At 36.7% G+C, this 17,538-nt stretch overlaps 1 protein-coding gene across 2 annotated transcripts in view; it reads right to left on the bottom strand.

Moving 5' to 3' along the window:
* The window catches only part of LRRC69 (leucine rich repeat containing 69), a 95,352-nt gene that overhangs the window by 61,915 nt on the left and 15,899 nt on the right, over positions 1-17,538 (bottom strand). The window contains exons 4-5 of one of the 2 annotated variants that reach the window (XM_003782567.2): positions 14,342-14,537; positions 8,221-8,292 (exon numbers count right to left, since the gene is read on the bottom strand). The exons of the other annotated variant lie outside the window; for it this stretch is intronic. Of the exons in view, the coding sequence (XP_003782615.1) occupies positions 8,221-8,292; positions 14,342-14,537 (268 nt within the window). The remainder of the gene's footprint in view (positions 1-8,220; positions 8,293-14,341; positions 14,538-17,538) is intronic. 2 annotated transcript variants of the gene reach the window in all.

Raw genomic sequence — 17,538 nt, forward strand, 5'->3', positions numbered from 1 at the left:
CCTAAATATTTATGGAATAATTATAATATAATTTTTATTATAGACTTTAATTTAGTGTACCTCTTATACAAAATTGTTGGTAAAAATTCCCTTTCAAATATTCAGGAGCTATGTATAATAAAAAACATATACTGCTATAAAATAATTGCATTATCCAAACAGTACACTAAATTTTAAGTCATAAAATAGCAAAACACTCTTAAATGAAGACATTTCAGAAAAAGAGTAGTTACAAGGCCATAAAAGAACCTGCTTCTGCAGGATACAATTTCAAATCTTCTAGTTAATAGTACACTTAAAGGTAATGGAGTTTTAGTTTGCTCTTCTGTTCTTATATGCGTTTGAATGTTCTCATAGGAAAACAGAACTTTTAAACATGTATTTCACAAGGTTATTGCTTGCTATTATCACCAGTAGATAGTGGATGACTGCTATAGCTACACATAACTCGTTAGTATGGAAGTTATCATAATAATTTCCATTCCTTGACGCCAACTGTGGTACAATATGCTTCATAATCATCATTTCACTTGACAACTTTATGAGGTTAGTGGTGTCATATACCCATTTTGTAGATGAGGAAACAGTAACTCTGAGAATTTAAGCAACTTAGGGATTACAAATTTAGTAAGTGGGAAATTAGGACTTTAACTTATATGACTTGGTATGACTCTGAAGTCCATGTTCTTCATTTCTATACTATTCTGCTTTATAAAATCATGGCCTAATTATTAACAAAATTCACTTCCATTACTTTGAAACTTATTCTCTTTTACTGATAATCATCAACTAGATTTAGTCATCTGTCCTCCATGTACATCACTTGTCCCATCAGTTACCTCATCTATTAAATGTGGAAACTCTGATTTTGAACCAACTGGACCAAAATAATTTGAAACAGTTGGGCCAATGCTCAAATAAATTCACAGATTACCTTATTTTAGAGCGTTTACAGAAATTTCTGAAATAGATTCTACAAAGTTGAAACCAGCTCAGATCCTGTTAAAATTATTTGTGACTTAAAATTTAACATGCTGTTTGGAGAACACAATTATTTCACAGCAGTATATATTTTTATTTACATAACTCCTGAATACACGAATTCAGGATTTATTGAATTTTTACCAGAAATTTTTTGTTTGTTTGTATTGTCTTGTTTTATTTTATTGTTTGGGATTCACTGAGGGTACAAAGAATTAGGTTACACTGATTGCATTTGTTAAAGTCCCTCTTATAATTGTGCCTTGCCCCCAAGAGGTGTGACATATACCACGACCCCTTCGACCCCTTCCTGCCTCCCCTCTTCTCACTCCCTCATTGCCCTACCCCCCACCTTATATTAGATCATCTGCTTCCTTCATATTAGAATTGAGTACATTGGATTCTTGCTTCTCCATTACTGTGATGCTTTACTAAGAAGAATGTTTTCCACTTTGATCCAGGTTAATACAAAAGATGTAAAGTCTCCATCTTTTTAATGGCTGAATAATATTTCATAGTGTACATATACTGCAGTTTATTAATCCACTCCTAGGTTGGTGGGCACTTAGGTTGTTTCCACATTCTGGTGATTATAAATTGAACTGAGATAAACAGTCTAGTGCAAATGTCCTTATGATAGGATTTTTTGTTCTTGTGGTTAGATGCCTAGTAATGGGCTTTCAGGATAAAATGGGAGGTCTAATTTGAGTTCTTTGAGGATTCTCCATATATCCTTCCCAAAAGGTTGTATTAGTTTGCAGTCCCACAAGCAGTGTAAAAGTGTTCCCTTCTCTCCACATGTCCAGCTTTGACACTTTATGATGCGGGCTATTCTCACTGGTGTTCGGTGAAAGCTCAGAATAGTTTTGATTTGCATTTCTCTGATGATTAGAGGCAATGAACATATTTTCATATGTTTGTTAGACATTTGTCTGTCTTCCTTTAGTCCCATTGGTTTAGTTTTGTTGTTGTTGCAGTTGCCATGGAAGTCTTCTTCATAAAATCTTTCCCCAGGCCAATATCCTCAAGTAGTTTCCTCCACACTTTCTTTGAGGATTTTTATTGTTTCATTCCTTAGATTTAAATCTTCTATCCATCTTCAATGAATTTTTGTAAGTGGTGAGAGGTGTGGGTCCAGTTTCAGTCTTTTACATGTGGTTACCCAGTTCTTCCAACACCATTTATTGAATAAGGATTTTTCCCCCAGTATGTTCTTATTTGGTTTATCAAAGATCAGGTGGCTAAACGATGTTAGTTTCATCTCATGGTTTTCTATTCAGTTCCAAATGCCTATGTCTCTATTTTTCTGGCAACACCATGCTATTTTGATCACTACGGCCTTACAGTATACCCTCAACTCTGCTAGGGTCATGTTTGCAGCTTTGTTTCTGTTACTAAGAATTGCCTTGGCTATACAGGATTTTTTTCTGGTTCCGTACAAAATGAAGAATTTTTTTTTCCAAATCTTGGAAGTATAATGATGATATTTTAATGGGGATTGCATTAAATGAATGAATCTGTAGACTGCTTTGGGAAGTATAAATATTTTAATAATGTTGATTCTTGCCAGCCATGAGCATGGTATGTTCTTCCATTTGTTAATATTTTCTGCTGTTTCTTTTCTTAAGGTTTTGTAATTTTCTTTGCAAAGGTCCTTTACATCTTTTGTTAGGTATATTCCTAGGTATTTCTTTCTTCTTTTCTTTTTTTTTATTTCTTTCTTTTTCTTTTCTTTTCTTCTTTTCTTTTTTTTTTTTTTTTAACTACTGTGAAGGAAATTGTGTCCTTGATTAGCTTCTCAACTTGTTTGTTGCTGGCATTTACAAAGGCTACTGACTTGTGGACACTGATTTTATATTGTGAGGCATTGCTATTTTTTTTTTATCACTTCCAAGAGTCTTGTGAATAAGTCTTTATGGTTCTCTAAGTATAAGATCATATCATCAGCCAAGAGTGAGAGTTCGACCTCCTCTGCACCCATTTGGATGCCCTTTATTTCATTCTCTTGACTGATTGTATTGGCTAGAACTTCCAGTACTATGTTGAATAGTAGTGGTGACAGAGGACAACCTTGTCTGGTTCCAGTTCTAAATGGAAAAGCTTTCAGTTTTATTCCATTCATAATTCCTACTTGATCGTGATGTATAGTTTTTTTCATGTGTAGCTGTTATCTATTGGCTAGAATTTTATTGCAAATTTTTGCTTCTATATTTATTAGCAAAATTGGTCTGAAAGTCTCCTTTTTAGTTGGGTCTTTCCCTGGTTTTGGTATCAGAGTAATGTTTGCTTCATAGAACGTGTTGGGGAAGATTCTTCCTTCTCAGTTTTTTGAAATAATTTCTGCAGTATGGGTATGAGCTCTTCTATGAAGGTTTGATAGAATTCTGGTGTGAAGCCATTTGGACCAGGTCATTTTTTTGTTGGGAGATTTTTTTATTGTTTCTCTGATCTCAGTGCTTGAAATTAATCTATTCAAGCCATCTATTTCTTGAAGTGCTTGAAATTAATCTATTCATCCATCTATTTCTTCTTGGTTAAGTCTAGGGAGAGGGTGTGATTCCGGGTATTAATCCATTTCTTCCCCATTTAACCAGGAATTTTGAATAATATGTGCATTAAATGAAACGGTTTAATAAATAAATAGAAACTAAGTATAGAAACTATCTATAGTTTCTTGTTCTAATAGAACAAGTTTTGTAAAAATTGGATGTAAAAAGTAGAAAAGAGAATACTAGACACTAGAAAGGGTAGGTGGAAGGGAGGTATATGAATACATCTGTTAAATGATACGAAATTAAAGCTATACAGGTTTAATAAATTCTAGTATTCTATACCATTATATAAGATAATTTTTGTTAACAAGAACATATTATATAGTTGCAAATAGCTAGAAGGATAGTGAATGTCCTCAACACAAAGAAATGATAAATGTTTGAGATGATGGATACACTAATTACTCTGATCTGATCACTATACATCATATGTATTGAAATAGCATATGTACTCCATGAATATGCATAATTATTATTTGTCAATTAAAAACTATAAATACAGAATCACTTTGTAGAAGAAATAGGCAATTAATTGTACTACTCAGGTAAATATTAAATGAAGATTAAGAACATTTTCTAAATTTTTTTCATTTAACAAATATTTGAGTTGAAATCAAGGTATAGCAGTGAAAAAGAGTATTCCTTTCTTTGGAAGCTTGAAGTCTAAGAACAAGACAGACTTGAAAGAAATTGCCCCATCATTCAGCCAAGCTATAGTGGTACAATGGAAGAAATGGGGCCAGAAGGTGGCTTTGGAGGTCAGACAGGCATCACAGGACATATAGAGTTAAATTAAGACCCCTAGGATAAAGAAAATCATGAAGCATTTTTGAGATCAATATTAACAACATTCAACATCCAACATTCAAATCTGGATATTTTTGGAAACAGTGTGGTGATTCTTTTACAAACTAGACATTGAATTATCATATAATTCAGAAAGTAGACTTCATGGTTATTCACACAGGAATTAAAAACAAAGACTAGAACAAGTTTGTACACCCACATTCATAGCAACATTATTCACAATAACCAAAAGGTCGAAACAACCTAAGAGTTCATCCACAGTGAAAGGACAGACAAAATGGGTATATACATGTCATTGAATACTATTCAGCCTTAAAAAGACAGGAAATTCTAAGCTGTCTACAGCCTGGATGCGTATTAAAGACATAATACCAAGTAAATGAGTCAGCCACAAAGGACAAATGTATGATTACATTTACATGAGGTACCTACACGTGCCAAATTTATAGAGAGAGTAGATTTGTGGTTGCAAAGGAGGGGGAAATATCTTATTTTGGAATATTTCTAAGACAGATGCTACAAAGGGAGTGGAGTTAGTGTTCTGATCCTCATTCAACATAATGATTTTCTGGCTCCACTCCCATGTCAGAAGACATCCGACACTCTTTTTGTTGTTGTTGGGTTTTTTTGTCTGGTCTTGTTGTCAGAGCCTGTGTGAGCCCTTTCCTTCTGTAGTATAAATTCCATAAATAGTGCAGACTCTGTCTAAGTTTCTTGGCAGGCCACATGTTTTCATGTGAGCAGGTGATTGTTCGTTGTATCCAACTGGCTGTACTTGTAGGAAAATGGCAGGGAAAAGGTATGCAAGTGGCGATGATATTACAACATAGATTTCTGAGGACAGTAAGGGGAAAGCAGAGCTTAGCAATGAAAATAAACACAAAGACACCTCCTATATTCAGTGATCCTAGTTCCAGTGACTCTGAAGTTAGTGATGAAGACGAAAGTGATGTTAACATGCAACCTGTAAATTTTAGCTAAAATGTTTATTGTGCTGGTGAGGATGATTTTATAAGGATCTAACAGAGATTCACCTTTCCTCAAAGTGCTTGGCCAAGAACTGGACTTGAATATTTCCCACTCTTTTTCTCAGATGATTGTATTGGTGAAATCGTGACTGTGAAAATACGTATGCAGCAGAAAAAATACAGAAGGTGACTCCACTAACAAAATACCTAATGTGGCACGGGTGGGAGGATGTTCATCAGAAGAAATGAAGGTGTTGTTTGGTGTAATACTGAATGTGGCTCTTAATTTGAAGGTGCAATTAGTTCACTATTGTACTGAAGACTGAGTAGACCAAACCTCATTCTTCAAGGATGTTTTCTCACATCTCCATTTTTTCCGAATCTTTTGGTTGCTGCATTTAGTTCTTCCTGTCGTAGTTCACGGAAGTGTAGGTATCCAAGGGAGCAAGGTAAAGAATGCTAGTGAGTATACTGACAATAAATGCAAAGAACCTTACATACCAGGAAGAAATGTAGCACAATAGGTATCAAAGGAAGAATTTGATTCAAGTGCTACAGTCCAAAGAAGCCTACAAAGTGGGGCCTATGAAGTTTTTGCTTGTGTAATTCAGAAAATGGTTATATGTTTTCCCACATTCCCTATTATGGCAAGACAACAAAAGAAGTCTTATTCACCCTGATTTTCTATTTACACCCCAAGTAGTGATTCTTTTGGCATGAGTTTTGCAAACACATAGAAAGGGTTCAATCTTTCTCTTCTACACAAGCTCTCAACTTTCTCGGAAATTACATAAAATAAAAAAATGCATATCAGAAGAACAGTTATGGCTTCTAGGAAGGATTTTCCAAGTAATCTGAAAAACAAGAAACTTCAGGAACATGAATTAGGTGCCTATCACTGTGAGATGAAAATGATGAGCTTCCCATACCATAACAAGAGGTCAGTGACAATGTCAAGTACTTGTTGGCCCTCAAAAACAGCTGATCACCAGTTATGGGAAGAAACAGCCTATTCAATTAAAAAAAACCAACAGCTATTTCAGAATACACAAAGTTTATGGCAGGAGTGGACAGAGATGATCTGTACTGTGAATATTATAGATTTTCAAGGAGGTCTTCAAAGTGTGGAAAAATTATTCTTCTGGCTGATGGAAGTTACAATTGTGAACAGCAACATCCTTTATTCATTAAATAAGAAAAAGAAATGGCAAGAAGTGCAGACATGCCTTTATTAAAGGAGAACTCTGACTCAGATTTCTGTAAACAATGTGAGGAACAGAAATTCAAGAAAGGGGAAGACCATCATGTTCTAACACTGAGGAAAGGTTAAGTGGGAAGATGCATTCCGTAATGTAAAATGAAAAAAAAAAAAATCAACAAAGGATTGTGTGGTTTATAGCACAAGAAATGAGAAAGGTGGAAAGAGAGAAATTATTTTCTGCTGTGAGATATGCAGGAAGCCTAGACTTCATCTTGGGGATTGTTTCAAGAAGTATCACACTCAAAAATTTTAAACAGAACCACTTTAATTATTTTATGTAACTTAGATAATAAAACCATCAGGTGAGTACATATTTATGTTTCTGTCTTTCAAAACTTTAGGATAATTATAAGTAATCCACCAACCTCTTTCCTGTCCAAAATAAAGAAGAGCTGAGAGGTATGCAGGTGGTAGAAATATTGGATTGGATTAATGGACACAGAGCTTCATTTGGAGAAGATGAGAAAGTTCTAGAGATGGTTGGAAATGATAGTTAAGAAACAATGTGAAAGTTCTTAATGCCACTAACTATACATTTAAAAATGGTTAGAATGGTAATTTTTTTCTTTTTTTGAAACAAAGTCTTATTCTTTTGCCCTGGCTAGAGTGTCATGGTTTAAGCCTAGCTCACAGCAACATCAAACTCCTAGATTCAAGTGATTCTCCTGCCTCTCAGACTCCCAAATAGCTGGGACTATAGCCCAAATCCCCACAAAAGCCTAGGTAATTTTTCCATTTTTGGTAGAGATGGAGTCTACTCCTGCTCAGCCTGGCCTTGGTCTTGAACTCCTGAGCTCAAGTTATCCTGAGTCTTGGCCTCGTAGAGTGCTAGAATTACAGGTATGAGCCATCACAATATGAGCAGCCTAAAATGGTGAATTTGGTAATGAATATTTTACCACAATAAAACCTGTATATATTTTTTCTAAAACATAAACTTTACACTCATTTTTTTCATATTTGAATGATCCTCAGTATAATATAGAGGCTGAAAAGGATTGATACTTCAATCTGGAATAGATCAATCAAAAAACAATTCATGTACCAATAATTGTTTATCAAAGACACTCTAGATTGATGGTCTTCTAATTATTACCTTGAATGCTCAAGATGTTCACTTAGATATAAAAATGGGATATGAAAAACTACTATTTCTTTCCCAAAAGTTAGAAGTTGCCAGGACAGACCATTTCTCAGTTATTTGCAATAAAACAAGGTCAAAATTCATTTCCAAATGAAAAGTGATGCATTTTTCATTGTTTATAGCTTTAAAACAACTAACAGAAATGTCTCCTTTGGAATAATTACAAGGGATAAAAATTTATGCTCTGGAAAGTAATATTTTCAAAAAGTTTGAGGTGACCAAAAGCACTGTGTAATAACAAAAAAATTTAATCATAGCTGATATATTAAAATATTTATGATAGCAATAAGAGTTCACTTGGTTCAAACAAGTTCAGCAGGCACAGAACACAAAGAAAAAAAGGGGAGAGCACAGGTTTTGAAATTCTAAAAGGAAGCAAATCTTTGAGTCATTTGTATAATTGAAGGTTCAAGTTACTACATGTTTTAATGTCTACCTGTATTTTTCTATTCCCAACAGCATAAACAAAATTATTTTTCAATTATAATAGAAATTGACTCTACTTACTCCTGACGGAAATATCTGGATAATGTTTCCAGCTATGTCTAGGATTTTCAGATTTTTAAGGTGACAAAATCCCTGTGTCAGAAAACAAAAGAGAGAGGAAGAGTTTTGTAAATTTAATATTTAACATTATTAGTCTTTTCTTAAGTTTAAACTTAATGGAGATGACCATCTTTTCTAATTACCTACTGAATTCTTTAGCCTATCTTTCCCAAGAAAATACCCTTTTCCCAGATTGTCAGATGTCTTTGAGTTCTCCATTTCCTTGGACCATTCCAAGAAAACATAACATGGTAGCTGTGAGTTAGACTACACATTCTACACTCGAACCTCACTCCGGATAATTACTATCACTAACTGTAAGCAAATTTCTTAATTTCTTTGCACTTCAATTTCCCCATTTATAAAATGGAAATTTCAGTAGAAGCCCCAACTTAACATTGTTGTTGAATGGACACCAATTTGAAAGTGCATTTATAGGTCTAAAGGATCTAATATGTGGTGATTACTCAATAGATACTGGCTATATTAAAACGGAAAGAATCTTTGAGAAACAGAAAATGGATGTAATCCTGGAATACTGTCTCTGTTGGCAAGTCCACCAGGACATATTAAGCATCTGCCTCTTGCTGAGCACTGTGCTAAAGCAACCCTTTCCTTATAAAGGAACTGAAATCTGTTACTGTCTCTAGCTACATGTCCAGCGTGACTCTGCATTAACACAGTAACCACGTAGTTGTTATGGTGCCTATGGATTCTAGTATTTTTACCAGCAAGAAAAAGATAAATAGTTCTTTTAAAAACTAGAAACATCCAAAACATTTAAAAAATTAAAACTACTGATGTAACTTACTAAAAGGTCCCAACTGGTTTGGCACCTGTAGCACAGTGGTTATGGTGCCAGCCACATACACCAAGGCTGGTGGGTTCAAACCAGCTCAGGCCAGCTAAACAACAAGTCCAACTGCAACAAAAAATAGTCAAGCTCTGTGGTGGGCACCTGTAGTCCCAGCTACTTGAGAGGATGAGGCAAGAGAATTGCTCAAGCCCAAGAGTTTGAGGTGACTGTGAGCTGTGATAGCACAGCATTCTACTGAGGGTAACATAGTGAGACTCTGTCTCTAAATAAATAAAAAATAAATAGTCTCAACCACTTGCAGAAGTATTTCTGAAATGTCACTCATACTTTGACAGCCAAACCTCCCCCTAGGGAGATGGGATGTCTCTTTAATCATGCAACTCCCTCTTCAGTCTCCCCACACGTTATCACTGGTTGAATTCTCTGGAAACAGATGCTGAGATGGAATTTGTTTTGTGTTTTTCATTATTAAAATCTCTTTCAAGTGAGTGGTAGAGGTGTGATTTTCTTTTATTAAATCATAACTGTGTATATTAATGCATGTATGGAGTACAATGTGAGGATTTTATATACAATTTAGAATGCTTACATCAAACTGGCTACTATAACCTTCACCTCACTTATGTTATTGTCTTAAGACATTTTTACTATACTCTTAATAGATTTGACACGTACCCTTGCAATATGCTGAGATGGAATTTGAAGTGCTAGAGATTAGAGATTCACGCCAGTGAAAGGCAGGACCAGGAAGCAGGATTGGACAGATGGGAGGCTCAGGTAGAATACAGACCAATTTAGAACCTTGCTCAACTGAGTAGGGAGCTCTACAGAGGCTATTGCCCACTCAAGTTGTTCTCCATTAGCTATAAATGGCAAAGCCTTTATATCTCTTTCTTGCTCAGTCACAGAACATGGAATGCTCTAGAAAACATGACCTTTCACAAGAAAAGAGCTCACTGGAGCAAAGGTGACCCTGAAAGAGCTGGCAGCTGGAGGCTGTCTGCCATCACCACTTCCTACAGCTAAGTGCAAGTCTTCAAAAGGGCATCTGCTGTGTACCATACAAGTGGTCCTCCACTTAGGTCTTACGTAGTGTTCCATGGCCATCAGACATTCCTCAGTATTGTATTTGCTATGGAGATTCCCAGACTTCCAGTACATTCTCTCAGTATCCACATGTTAAGGTACGGGGCTTCCCACACTACTTGAGACACTTGACAGTGTTCCTTCTGTTGCTGTTAACTCTCTTTATCTCTTGTCTGTTATTGCTGCCTTGGCTGCTAGTGTTACTGCTGTTGTTATTTTTGTTATTGTCTTTTTTCTTCTCTTTGCATCTGCACATTCCCCACAAGTCTTTAATGAAGGATTTAAAATTTACATATAGGCAATAACAAAGTTGTGCTGTGAGAATACTAAGGGTTACGGATATGATAATACAGGGAGAAAATAGGACATTTGGTATTAGGTCAAGAAAGATTCTTAGAAAAAGGGAAATTCAAGCTGAGATTTTTTGAGATCTTTGGAGCATATAGTGGTCCTTTGAGAGGAAATAATTTAGAAGTATAAGAAGTCTTCTATGGGCTCGGTGCCTGTGGCTCAAGTGGCTAAGGCACCAAACACATACACCTGAGCTGGCAGGTACAAATTCAGCCTGGACCCACCAAACAACAATGATGGCTGCAACCAAAAAATAGCTGGGCATTGTGGTGGGCGCCTGTAGTCCCAGCTACTTGGGAGGTAGAGGCAGGAGAATCACTTGAGCCCAAGAGTTGGAGGTTGCTGTGAGCTGTGATGCCATGGCACTCTACCCAGGGTGACAGTTTGAGGCTCTGTCTCAAAAAAAAAAGAAAACAAAACAAAAGAAGTCTGGTATGATGGTTAATTGTAGGTGTCAATTAGACTGGATTAAGGAAATACCTAGAGAACTAGTAAAGGTTTGCCTCTGAGTGTGTCTGTGAGGGTGTTTCCAGGAGACACTGTTATGTGAGTCAGTGGACTCCTTGGGAAAGATCTTTGCTTGAAGTGGTTGGGCACCATCCAACAGGATGGGGATCTGGACAGAAAAAAATACAAAACAGAAGAAAGGTGATTTCCTCCCTCTCTTCTGGAGCTACAACATTATTCTTCCCTGTCCTTGGACATCAGAGCCCTAGACTCTCCAGCCTTTGGACTCTAGGGATTAAAACATGCCTCACACGCCTCCCCATCCACTCCCTACCATCCCCCACCCAGATCTCAGGCTATGGCCTCCACATGAGAATTACACATTGGCTTCCTTAGTCCTTCAGGCCTGGCCTGAGCCACAGTACCAGCACCCCAGGATCTCCAGTTTAAATACAGCTTTTTGGGACTTCTCAGCTTCCACAATCACATGTGCCAATTCTCCTAACAACACTTTCTTGTCTATCTATTGATTGATGAAAATAATTTATGGGTTACAGCGCTCTAGAGAGCACTAACTCATATATCTAATATGGCTAAATCATAGAGGGAGCCAAGAGTATGGAGGAAGGAGGAGGCCTCTAATGAATGCATTTATGTTAAATAAATGCCTCTAATGAAGGCATGAAAGGCCTCTAATGAATGCATTTATGTTAAATAGTCACGAATGCCATGTGAATTACTTAAGATCCTTTAGGTTGCAAATGAACAGAAACTCAACACAACTTAACAAATAGGTAAACTGACTGAGGTAATAGGGAAAATTAAACAAAAAAATACTGACATTGTATAAAGCTGTATCCAGGTGCTCTATAAGGTCATCATCTCTTTCTTTTGTGAGAGCATCAGGAAAGTGAGACTCTTCCAAGAGTTGCAGAATAGACACCAATAGGTCTGGACTTACCTCCTTTCCAGTTAGCAATACCAGTGCAAAGAATAGCATCTTTATTTCCATCAGTCCAGCAAAGTTCCATATCTTTGGACTAGCTTAAGCCATATGCCTATCCTTAAACAAATCACTATGGCCAGTATGATGGACTATTCTAACTGGCCAGAGCTGACCTGACCAGTGGGTCAAATCAATACTGGGCAAACCACGTAGATTAGGGAAAGGAAGATTTCACAATGTCAAATCATGAGGACACCATGAGAAGAAGCAGAAATGGATGCTAGGGAGACAAAAACAAAACAAGAGATGTCTGCTATGCTGTGTTGAAGAGTTTGGTTTTTTGTTGTTTTGTTTTTGTTTTTTGAGGCAGAGTCTCACTTTTTTACCCTGAGTAGAGTGCTGTGCCATCATAGCTCAAAGCAATCTCAGACTCCTGGGCTCAAGTGATTCTCTTGCCTCACCCTCCCAAGTAGCTGGGATTATAGGCGCCCACCACAATGTTCGGCTATTTTTAGAGGCAGGGTCTCACTCTAACTCAGGCTGGTCTCGAACTCATGACCTCAGATGATCTGCCCGCCTCGGCCTCCCAGAGTGCGAGGATTATAGGCATGAGCCACCTTGCCTGGCTCAGAATTTAGATTTTATATAAAGCAACAATTTATTTAATGCCTACTGCATACCAGGCACTGAAACAGATGCTACTATACAACCTCCCTGTTCCTTTTTCTAGAAAATAGATAAGAAGAGACATGACACAGAGCTGTTATGAATAATAAATAATTTAGTGCTTCATTAAGATGAAGCTATTATTGCTATCTTTGCTTTTCCCTCAAATAAAGGGGTTAGAATTTTAATAGCTTTATTCTGCAATTTCAAGATATTTTCTTGTTCATAGAAATTAGGATGTTAACAAACTTAAGAATAAATTTTTCTTAGCCAGGTGTTGTGGCGGGCACCTGTAGTCCCAGCTACTTGGGAGGCTGAGGCAAGAGAATCGCTTGAGCCCAAGAGTTTGAGGTTGCCGTGAGGTAAGATACCATGTCACTTTACCTGGGGTGACAAAGTAAGACTCTGTCTCAAAAATAAATACATAACAAAAAAAAAAAAAGAATAAATTTTTCTGAAACATATAGCCTATACCACTCTGGCATATTTTCACAGGTCACATTGTGATATATACAAAATTTGGGACTTTTTTGAGACAGGGTCTCACTCCATCACCCAGTCTGGAGTGCAATGGTGCAACCATAGCTCACTGAAACTTCAAATTCTGGGCTTAAGGGATCCTCCTGCCTCACCTCTCAAGTAGGTAGAACTAAAGGTATGCACCAGCATACTCACCTAATTTTTTAAATTTTTTATTTTTATAAAGACAGGGAGCATCTCACTATGTTGCTCAGGCTGCTCATCAACCTGACCTTAAGCGATCCTCCTGCCTCTGCCTCCCAAGGTGCTTGGAATACAGGTATGAGCCATTGCACCATGTCTGAATTTTGAAGTGAATTTACCCTTGAGAAAAAAATCAAACTATAGGGAGTTTCCATTTATATGTTTACTCTACTGATTTGCCACTTTTCATTCCTCAATTTCTGGTATAACATGCATTACATATCAAATTAATTCTAATCACATAAGGGAGAAGGTAAATCCATTGACAGGCCCCTAGCAGGAAAGTACTCTCAAACTGGGAAATTTAAAGAGCGTTTAATGAAGGCACTATTTATAAAGGCTTGGCCAGCTTTAGGAAAATAGTTTCCCTAAACCAAGAAAAGCGGTTTCCCTTGACCCACAAAGTTTCCAAAAGCTAGAAGTGGGAGTTCTTTATCAACCAAGGCCTAAAGAGGCCAGGGTATTCACCATCCTCCTGCCCTTTCACTTCCTGCTAATGCCACCCATTGGCCATATGCAAGAGGAAATCAGAAGACAAAGGAGCTCACTGATGCCTTATAGTTCAGACTCCCCAGCACCGAGCAGGAGGGAGAAGGAGAGAAAAAATGGAAGATATTCAGCACATATTCCAAAGCCAAAATATTTGTATTTTGTCCTGTATATAAAGTTTCCAGAAAAAAATATACAGTGTTTACTAAAATTCAAATCTTAGACAAACAATAACTAACTTTTGTATATCATACCCCAGGTAATACTTATGAACTGCTCGTACCAAAAAAAAGTATCCATTGTTCATCTGAAATTAAAATTTAAGTGAGCATCCTGTATTTTTATTTACTAAATCTGGAAGCCCTAGCTATGCGAAATAATCCAAATTAGAACCCCGCACTGTCACAGGGATTTGGGAATTGGTACATCTCATATTTGGGAAAGCAAGTAATGAATGTACCCAGATAACCAAACTTAATCTAAAACCACCTCCCATGGCAATGAAATCAGTTCTCCCCCAACAAGAAAAAGAAAATGTGACCCCACGTTTTGCTTACCTCTGGCAAATTTCCTATGTTGTTTCTGGCCAGAAAAAGCTTCTGGAGATTCTCTAAGACCCCAATCTCTTCAGGTAGGCAAATAAGGTTATTGTAGTTAAGTTGAAGATCGAAAAGATTTTTAAGGAAACAAAGTTCTCGAGGAATGCTGGAAAGTTGGTTATGATTTATACTCAAATATGTAAGACTTTTTAATCTGAAAAAAGGCAGATGAATGAAAATCACAAGAATAAGAAAGTTAGTTGTATAGGAATGGCTTACCAGAAATCATGTGTCTATTTATTTTTTTACTCATCTGACCCTTACTTCAGTCAAGGCTTTACAACTATTATAAACCATGTGAGCATAAGAAGTATTTGCTGAAATTTAATTTTTAAAGATATTTTGTAATCAGACGGTTATTTAAAAAAGTATGTTATATGACCAAAACCTGGATTTTAGACAAATAAAATTCTATTTTCATCCTTTATACACACACAATGGCCATGAGGAAGCTAGGGGGCAGAGGAGGACATAGGCATATATATGCACACATATGCATGGAGATAGATAGAGATACAGGTAGAAGCATACAGAAATGTAGGCACAGACAGATCCAGTACCACACGGGGTGAGTACCGCTGCATTGCTGTGGAAGTTGCATAGATGAATCAGGCAAAGATTCTGCTCTTTTGGATATCATGATTTTGAAGGAAATACTATAAGAAAATGCCATCAGATGGGGAGAAAGGTTAAGAAAACTTGAGTCTGTAATTACAGATATGGTACCTATGGCAAATCACAAGTTAAATTGGGAATTAATGTCAAGTGATGTTTTGAATTTGGCCTTAAATAATAGAACTTGTAAAATAGGGCAAGCAGAGGAAGTAGGAAATTAAGAAGATATTATGAAGAAAGCAGCAGAAGGGAATTCCCATTACTGAGCATCCTGTGCATGCTCAGTACCTGTGCATTAGATTTAATCTTCAGCCTAACCCTGAGGTTGGAATTGTTCCCCTTATTTTAGAAATGAAAAACAAATAAACAACAACAACAACAACAACAACAACAAAAACCCCACAAAAGATCAGAGGTAGTAAATAGCTTCCTCAAATTACCTACTTAGTAGATAGCAGTGTCAAAATTCAAATGCAGGGGCTGGTAGTAGTGGCTCACGCCTGTAATCCTAATACTCTGGGAGGCCGAGGTTGGTGGATTACTTCAGTTCATGAGTTTCAGACCAGCCTGAGTAAAAGCGAGACCCCATCTTTACTAAAAATAGGAAAACTGTGGCAAGAAGATAGCTTGAGCCCAAGTTGAAGGTTGCTGTGAGCTATGATACCATGGCAGTCTACCCAGGGCGACAGCTTGAGACTTTGTCTCAAAAAAAAAGAAAAGAAATTCAAATGCAGGCATGTCTATTTGCAAAGCTAAGCATGAAGATATATAATGACCTTGAAGCAGAACTGTACTGAGATAGCAGTAATAATTGAATAAAGGGGTGAAATTTTTAGGCAGTTGAAAATGGGAGGCTGGAAGATAGAGGACCAATCAATGCCAGTGAAGGGAATTTAGGGTCAGACTCTAACACGTAGCAGTAGAGGCCGTGTGAGTAGAGAAGGCTGATGTGAAGAACAACAGAAGAAAAGAGGTAGGGGGCCGAGAGAGGAAGCCACAGGGAAGATTCTTGAAAATATGAACGCCTGATCATTAAAAATGAAAGTCACCCAGAGAAGTCACAAGCAGAGAAATAGAAAAAGAACCAAGTTAACAAGGAGTTCCTGAAGGTGTGGGAGAATAATATTTCAAAATTAAAGAGATGGTCAAAGGTTTAAATGTTAAAGAGAAGTAATTAAAATCAAACAAAACTAGCAGAGTTAAAAGTAGAGTCATAAACTACAACGTCAATATTTTTTAAATCTATCATGTCTCTCTATTATAGCCACAGTTAGAAAATAAGTTTGAAATTCCATTTATAGTAACATTAAAAAAAAAACTCCATGAAATCAATAAAAGACATGAAGCCCCTTTCCCATGAAACCTATAAGTCATGAGTGAGAAAATTTAATGCAGCACTAATTAAAAGTAGAGAAGTATTATGTTCATTATAAAAAGAAAAAAATACTGCCAATATGCTAATTTTTCCAATATTGAGTTATAGAGTCAAAGGGCTCACATTACCTGATTTCAGAGCTTGCAATACAGCTATAGTAATGAAGATAGCATAGAGGCTATGGTCTGAATGTCCCCCCAAAATTCATGTGTTAACACCTAATCACCAATGTGATAGTTTTGGTACATGGGCCCTTTAGTAGATGATTAGGTAATGAGGGTAGAAACCTCATTAATGGGATTCTTGCCCTTATAAAAGAAGCCCACCAGAGATCTGCTTTGCCCCTTCCATCATGGTAAACCCATAAGGAGAAGGTGCCATATTCTGTGAACCAAAATCGGCCCACACCAGACTCCAATTCTACCAACACCTAGTTTCCAAGAACTGCAAGAAATAAATTTCTGTTGTTTATAAGCTACTTGGTTTATGATATTTTGTTATAGAAGCCCAACGGGATTAAGGAAGATAGAAAAATAGATCAATAGAACAGAATAGAGACAAAATGATGTATAAATGGTCTACTGATTTTTGACAAAGGCTGTCAAGGCAATTTAATTAAGAAAAATAGAAGAAAAATAATGACCAATAGTAATAAAAACTAACATCCATCGAGCACTTATTCAACCCTAAAACCTTTTATTTCCCAAGCTCAACCCTAAATACCTTTATGGATTAAATACTATTATCATCTTCATTTTGCATATTAATACATGAAGGTATAGGAAGTTGTGGAAACTTTCCCAGGGCCAGAAAATGGAATTTTGTGTAAGGAGATGACCAATCCCTTACGTCTGGGGCACAGTCAGAACACAACCCAGAATTAGGTATAAAACAGCACACATCTACATACGTCACAATCTTACTTTTTCAAGGAAAGCTTCCATTTACCCTTCTAACATAGTACCTCAGATTTCTGATTCTTTGAACATTTCACTTTGTACTCTAAACAGAGCTAAGCTTACTAAGTTGTAAAATCATAATGGGGATAGCTGCAAGGACTATGAAGTTCATCTACTCAAAATTCTTCTGTTAAAACTGGGGTCCAAGGCCATTAAATTGTTTGCCCAAAGTCACAAGATTAGTTGCACAAAGATATGGCCTGAAC

Source organism: Otolemur garnettii, unplaced genomic scaffold (genome assembly GCF_000181295.1).
Source record: "Otolemur garnettii isolate 467f Iridium unplaced genomic scaffold, OtoGar3 scaffold00004, whole genome shotgun sequence".
NCBI classification, from domain to species: Eukaryota; Metazoa; Chordata; class Mammalia; order Primates; family Galagidae; genus Otolemur; species Otolemur garnettii.